At 48.4% G+C, this 7,827-nt stretch overlaps 1 protein-coding gene across 1 annotated transcript in view; it reads left to right on the forward strand.

The window, feature by feature from the left end:
* Positions 1–2,972, forward strand: part of LOC126537760 (phospholipid-transporting ATPase ABCA3-like) — a 45,819-nt gene extending 42,847 nt beyond the window's left edge. The window contains exons 14-15 of the mRNA XM_050184847.3: positions 743–1,002; positions 2,536–2,972. Coding sequence (XP_050040804.3) covers positions 743–1,002; positions 2,536–2,784 — 509 coding nt within the window. The 3' untranslated portion in view covers positions 2,785–2,972. The remainder of the gene's footprint in view (positions 1–742; positions 1,003–2,535) is intronic.
* Positions 2,973–7,827: the final 4,855 nt, after the last annotated feature.

Here is a 7,827-nt window from a genome sequence, read left to right on the forward strand (position 1 = left end):
TACGACGTCTCGTAGCCCAGGTGCTCAAAAGATTCCGTCTCGAACAACGGGAACTAGTTGTGTGTAGTACTAATCGAGATGTAACGGGAACTAGTGGTGTGTAGTACTAATCGAGATGTTTTCCCGTTATCTTTACATTATTAATAAAATTCAATATTTGCATGAAGTTTTTTATGCGTTTTGTCACATCTGTGGCACAGGCATTGCAGCGTACCACTTTATCAAAGCGGACACGCCAGAGACGTTTGCGGGTTGGGCACCTCCGGAAAGTAAAAACGTCGTTTTTGATCATTCAACCATCGCTTTTCAAGCGCTTTCTTTTATTGTTCGGAAGCCTTAATGCCTATGTGAAGTGAAAAAAGGGAGGCTTGCAAAAAAAAACCACGATTAGACTCTGATGTTTTACATACCAAAGCCACGACTTGATTATGAGGCACGCCGTAGTGGGAGACTCCGGGTTAATTTCGACCACCTCTTCGCCTAAGAAACAGCAAGAACTAAAAGCTGATTAGAGAGCAGGCATTGCTGGCACATCCTGTGCCAGCAATATACGACAGGGCCCCATCAGAATTTGCTATGTGAGGCTGAGAGATCATCTGTCCTATCTGTCCTTTCGGCCGATGTGTTGCTTCTTTCGTTTCCTCCACCCCCTCCGCTTGTTTTTGAACTGGCAGCCTCAATTCGCGCCGCGTGAAACGTGTACAACTGTATCGCTCGTCTCCGCTCGGCAACAAACGCGCAGTTCCCGTGGTGGAGAACATGGCCGACACGACGTCCTCGGAGGCGACCCTGCTGGCTCGCCTGCGGGCCGTGTTCACCAAGCGCGCCATCCACGTGTGGCGCGAGAAGCGGATGCCGCTCTTCAGCTGGTTGCTGCCGCCGGTGCTGCTGTGGCTGCTGTTCTTGCTCGAGTTCTGGGGCCTGCAGGGCAGCGTGCGCGACGTGCGAAACGTGGACGACAGGCTCAGGTACACCTTCCCGGAGGTCGTCGTGTTCGCCGTGGTGAGTCGTCGTCGTCGTCGTGAATCTCCTTGGACCGTGAACTTGCTGCTTTCGCGAAGCTCCTGTGCAGGATGCACGTGCGTGCCACGCCCCACGTGGAGAGCGAACTTGTAAAGGTTATAAAGAAAGCGTGTGATATTGGTCAGCATCGTGCTTTTTTCTTCTTTCAGCGCTTGTGTGCAGAGGCGACGGGACGACGGCAGCGCAATATCTTGCGGGACTCGTGCCCCTGTCGATCATGTTTCAAAGCAGACGCGTCGCCTGCTGATCGCGGAACAGACTGAGAAGCGCGAAACGTTGTTTCCTGCAAAAATTACAAGGGTCAACACAACAAGGGAACAGAACGAGTTTTATTAAACACACACACAAAAAATTGATTATAGCAGGAAATCGCTGCATTTTTGAGGAAACACTTTGTTGAATAACGAAACTATAAGGAAATTTTTTTGAAGACGGACTAGCTGCGCAATGAGGGAGGCACACGAAATAAATGATCACATTAATGATAAAATTTTTTAATTATTTTGGCACGCTTCATTGCTTTGTACAAAAGGAAACTCCTTTTAACATTCTTTGCAACAGCTAGTAATTGGGGCTGCCAAAGGTTTTCGGCCCGGCTTGTGGACGTAATCGAGAGGGGGGAGGTGAGAGCACCCCTCACGCCCCCTCCCCCGTAGATGGCACGTATGCGCGAGAGAAACATTTATGTAGCCCAAAATGTACTAACAATAGTGCAAATTATTTTGTACTATTGGACTCTAACTCACCACTGGGCACTAGTAGAAGAAAAGAAAAGATACAGCAGTTGTACTGCGTGAATGGAGCCAATGTGCCAAACGCGGTTACATTTTAATGCAAACGAGTGCTGGTGCTATTTTACAAATTCCAAGGTATCCGCTCATCTCTTCCTGTAAATAACCCTTGTCCGAATATTTTTAAACAAGTGAAAATTTTACATTACGTCCGTTTGAACGACAAACAACTGGCAGCAAATAAAGACAAAATTCTCGCTGGAGTTTTGAGAAATTAACCAAAATATTCTTCCCATGAACTACCAACTCAATGCTTTGTAAGCATCATGTAGTTTTTCAGACCTAATAAATTACAAGTGTACAGTTGTGAAATATGGCCAAACGTAATTTGAAGGCCATATTTACGCCACCCAATGTGATGCCACCCAAGGCAGATTATATGCATAAGGCAGTAGATTTTAAACACACTAGCACAGAGGCCTAATCTTAGTGTGATGTCACGCATGAATATTTGTTGAGATATCAGGGAGACTCTTGTATATATCAGGCATGAAGTCAACAGATTGTGTCATTAGAATTGCTTACGCTCACATTCCTGAAAATAGTTCAGCTGTTTGTTTTTCTCAATGTCGTATAAGTCATACAAAGCCTTACGATTCTCAGAGGAATCATTGGACCATGCAGAAATTGATTATTGCTCACTTTTCCTGTAATTAGAGTTTCTGTTTTCGCCTGCTAGTCGCAAGCAGTGTGTGAAGCCTGCTTTGTCTTTGCCTTTCAGGGTTTCTCGCAGGCCGACAAAGAGGAGGAATTTCGCAAGCGCTACTTGGAGCCCATGTTCAGTAATCGGCGCCAATACTTCATAAGAGACGTAGGTGCGGATGCGGACATTGCTCGCGGTCTTCTGGACTATGCAAGTGGCAACTTCTTCAAATACGTCTTCAGCGTCCACTTCGGCTATCAGATTACCAAGGCGGCGGGGTACGTCGCTCTTGACCGTATGCAAACGCTGTTGCGTCTCATGCCATGACGTCATCAACGTTGTTACGATGACGCTAAATTGTAGGCAATGCTCCTCGTTGCTGTACGAAAAGAAGTACCTCAGTATGTTTTTAAATGCACACGACAAGGTTCTTCCGATACACTTCATCCTGATTTAAGAGCCTAGCGAGTGCATCATTTTTAGCCCTTAGGAATAAAGTTTTGTTTTGAGTTGCGCTTGTCATGTCTGCGTCATTTTTGTACGCGACTCACGGCGCCCAGAATTACCAAAATGACGCCGCTCGCCTGCATATTAAGGTAGTTATTCTCGGCAAGAGAAATGTTGTCGGATCTTAAAATTTACGAATGATAGTGCAAAATATTTATAATGGGCTTCACCTATAACTCGCCGTAGCAATCGATATCACATAGCGAAGCAAAATTTGCGCTACTAAAGAAAAACGCAAACTCTCCTAATGCGACTAGCATCCTTAAGATATACTGCACCCACTTTACAGGTGCTACCGGTCCATCCATCCATCCATCCATCCATCCATCCATCCATCCATCCATCCATCCATCCATCCATCCATCCATCCATTCATTCATTCATTCATTCATTCATTCATTCATTCATTCATTCATTCATTCATTCATTTAACCATTCATTCATTCATTCATTCATTCATTCATTCATTCATTCATTCATTCATTCGTCAGTCGGTCCGTCCATCCTCCCTCAAACCTGGGTCAAATAGGTAGCGAATTGGGCCGCTGTGCTGAGGCAATGTGGTTCGAAAGCAACCGTCCGACCAACTTGAGTTGCTGGGGGGATGTGCCAGCAGGTGTGTGCCACTCTTTAATGAACGTCTGTGACGCCAACTTGTAGGTACCCGCAGTGGTTGCTCAGTGGCTATGGTGTTGGGCTGCTGAGCACGATGTCGCGGGACTGAATCCCGGCCACGGCAGCCTTATTTCGATGGCGGCGAAATACGAAAAAAAGACACCTGTGTACTTAGATTTAGGTGCACGTTAAAGGACCCCAGGTGGTCAAAATTTCCGGAGTCCCCCACTACGGCGTGCCTTATAATCAGAAAATGGTTTTGGCACGTAAAACCCCATAATGTAACTTAAACTTCTAGGCAATTACTACTGCAAGCGTGCCACTCTGTAATTACAAAAAAAGGTCATTTTAATTTCCCCGATGCTCGGCACAATCGAACCCACGCCGAGCGCGGACTTTACGGCGGCGCCAACAGGTGGCACAGCGCGCGCAGTGGGAGCAGCGTGCAGTGGCAGTACAGCGTGAGACGAGCCAGGCTGCGTTTCAAACAGCCGATTTCGCGATGTGTGACTTGAACCGGCCGAACGTACCGTTCAAAAATCATCGAAATTTCTCCCACGCTAGGCTGAATCGTACCCACTTCACACGGGTTCTTCAAGGACAGCAGCCTGACGCTTTAGCACGCAAGCCGCGCCACAAATGCACTGGGCATGTGCCGCTTTTCAATAAGCGTCTTTCGCATCAACGCTTTAGCGTGCCGCCCCATGCATGCAAGGGGGTATTTGCCGTTCTTCGATAAACCTGTCGCCAACTTGGGTCACTGAGCATGTGCTACAAGGCGTGCGGCCAGAGAGCGAACAAACGTTCTGAGTTCGCACGCACCGGCGCTCGGACTTCTCGGCGGCGCCGCTAGATGGTGCAGCGTGGCAACAGAAAAGAACGAGAATGGAGCCCAGCTGCCGCATGATGCATTTCCCAGAGCATGCACCACCGACTTGTCGTGTATTTTGGAGGTCACGGGCAGGCTCCGAAGTGGCGATGCTATAGATGGCACACAGTGTTCATAGGGAGCCATACAGAGAAGTTCCTTTACAGTACACGCCTCCTCACGCTGTATACATACGGTGTTTCGAGGGTGGCAATACTTTGTGTCGCTGTACTTTGTGTTACTGTCGACCTTCCTCTTTTCAAATGGCCACGAGAACGCTCTTCCAATGAAGTTCATGCCGTGTTAAGTCTAGCGAATCGTTTCTTTTTAGCCCATACGAAGAAACTTTTGTTTTGGGTGTAGCGTTTGTCATGTCTGCGTCATTTTTATACGGGACTCATCGGGGCTGGAAGAACCGTAATTATACCGCTCTCATTTCCTGTTACGGTAGGTATACTTGCTAGGAGAAATGTTATTTGAACTTAAAATTTATGCACGATAATGCAAGTTATTTAGTTCGAGATTACATAGCGGAAGAAAAGCTGCCCTACTAAAGAAAACGGCAAACACTTCTAACATTAAATCATTCACCGCAAGCTTCTTGTTTTTTGAGGTAGCAATTAGATGGACTTTGCTGTTGTATATCCGTCACCGGCGTCGCCACCGCCCTGATGTTCTGTATAAACTCCAAGTGCAATAACACAGAGCCCGCGCACCGTGCGCTGTATGTGCGAGCGTAAGCATGCGAGGTTGAGCCGTGAAGGATGGTGGCTTGATGCGGCAGTGGCTTCCTGCGCTGGCAAGGGAGGAAGGCGGGGTGGGTGCGCACCGTTGTCTCACGCGCGCAAGGGGGAGGGGGAGCGGGATATCTGTGCGCGCTAGGAGGGGGGAGGGGGGCGGTTTTGTGCGCGTCTCTTGTACTCCGACTGCGGCACCGGAGTGTGGCCGAGCGCCTCTTATCTTGGAGGCAACCTGCACCGGGTTCGAAGGCTAGCCGATTTGAGATAGCTGATGGCTTCGTGTGCGCTATGTTCTCGCTCGCCTAGCTGGTGTTGAAGCGAGGAGCAGCACGAAGGCGAATTCGCTCGCCGCTGCTGCCGTTGTTCCTCTCGCCAGCGTTCTGATAGCGAGTGTCCGCGGTCATTGAGTGGGATGTGTTCGTACATGTTTGCCTGCGTGTGCATGAGAACTTGTTCGTTAACTTATATAGCATAGCGAATGTTTACAGCGGTTTATGTAGCTAATAAAAGAACTAACCTTGCTTTCTATAGCTGCCTAATTATTGGCTATCGTAAGAAATGCTTCGCCTGTCGGGCGAAACTGAATTTTCATTACTATATTTTTTATTAGCAGAAGGGCGCCTCGCAACACCACCCGTTCACCAGCTTTTCCCTATAATTGCGTCCATAAAGAGGAAAGAACGCCACGCCGCCAAGCTCGGCAAGCGAACTCTCCCTGCTTTCTGCTTTTTACCTGGAAGTGGGGGCCCAGCACATGCCCTCCGAGACTCTGTAGTGAAAGTGTTTGGTTCCAGGTAGTCTTTAATTGATGCGCATTTGTTCGGCGGCGCTGCCAAACAAATGTGCACCTATTCTGCCTGGCGGCAGAATAGGTGCACTAAGACCAACCCCGTGCTCTAACGCGACAGTGACGTGTTGGACCGACTCATTTTAATTCAGCGGTGTGGCGCAATGCCCTCCTATTCCTTTCCCTCCTGCATGGCTGTGTCTGCACAAAGGTCTCACTTCGCGCTTTTTTTGGTAACGAGAGGGAGCGATATTTTCGTCTTGGACTGTCGGTTCTGCGGAAAGAGCCGCCACATAAATCGAAAAACCGCGAACAAAAAGGCGCCATCATCGGCAGTGCAGCCCGCCCGTATCTTGAGGCGCAGCGCATTGCCTCCTTGTCGCAGCACCGCGCTGTGGTACAACGGGCAGATTCAGCACACGGCGCTGCTGATCACGACCGCGTACAACAACGCCCGGCTTCGCAACGTGACCGGCGACGCCGGTGCCACGTTCAGCTGCGACGTGACCTCGCCGCGACCGGCGAAGAACGAGACCGTGGTCAGACTGGGCGTGTCGAGCGACGAGAGCGAGCACATCCGCAGCCAGAACACGTACCGCGTGCTCCTGCCCAAGGTGCTGCGCTCCATTTTCTTCCCGCTCGTCTCGAGCCTCATGTGCAGCAATTTCGTCCTCTTCCCGATCGCCGAGAGGGCGCAGCAGGTGAGGCTGGCGCATTTGACCTGTCGGCGGTCGAGATTGCCGAAACACGTTTAGGGAGTATCGGCGGGGAAAAAATTAAGATGGGAGCCAGGGTCTTTACTCGCGTAGGCAGCTTTAAGATACCAAAATAGAGGTTTTCCAAGAGAAAGAATACGGCTCCGTTTACATGAATGCGACAGAAGCATATTGTACTTTATTAGTGCATCACGGTTTATGTACGGCGCATTTTCCTTGCTCCCCCCCCCTCCCAAAAGAAAAGAAGAAAGAAGCCGGCACCTGTTCCCCACGCATTGCGTCCTGCCAGCGAGAGAAAAGCAAAGCGATGGAAACATATATTTTGCTGTCTCCATCAATGCGGCACGCCTGCGTTTGCTTGCGCCGCGTGAGACGTCTTTCCCCATCTCGAACTGCCCTCTCCGGTCGCAATGACGTCATTAGCTTTCCTAGAGCATTATCGCCGTTTACGTGGATGCGACGCACCAAAACTGCGATGCGACGCGGCACTTGTGGCATTCATGTAAACGCTGCTTACAAAGTCGAGATCGGCAAAATGGTATACTAGCAGACGTAAAACCTGATCAGTTTAAGCAGGCTACATGTGACCGTTCGCCGCCATTCTGCCACGTTGTCACATTCCGCCAAGTTGGCCGTATTGAACCAATCGCAGAGGCCGTAGCAGATCTGTTAGCCAATCATGGCTGACAAGATGGAGGATCCGGCAATATGAACTTATGCATAACCAAATAAGTATTCACGCCCCAGACTACATCTCCAGCTTACAAACAGGTCCAACCAGACGTAAGCATTCCAAAATGCATGCAGAATACCCTTTCCATACCGGTTTCTTCCATTTAATAATGGAAGAAACCGGTATTCTTTAATAAATATGAGATTCTTTAATTCTAAATTCTTTAATAAGATTCTAAATTAATATTCTAAATTCTTTAATAAATATGAGATTGGAATCACCTTCCTCTGCACATTATTGAAAGTGTGTCAATGACCCAGTATTTATCAGCAATTGCAACCGAAATACTAAACCTGCAAGATTGTGTTATCTTTACATGTAACTGATCTACGAAACTATACTATTTTTTTTTCCTTTCTACCTTCACAAATTTGAAGTGCCGTAATGTATTTTTTTCTCGTGTT

This window comes from Dermacentor andersoni, chromosome 4, assembly GCF_023375885.2.
Source record: "Dermacentor andersoni chromosome 4, qqDerAnde1_hic_scaffold, whole genome shotgun sequence".
Lineage (NCBI taxonomy): Eukaryota > Metazoa > Arthropoda > Arachnida > Ixodida > Ixodidae > Dermacentor > Dermacentor andersoni.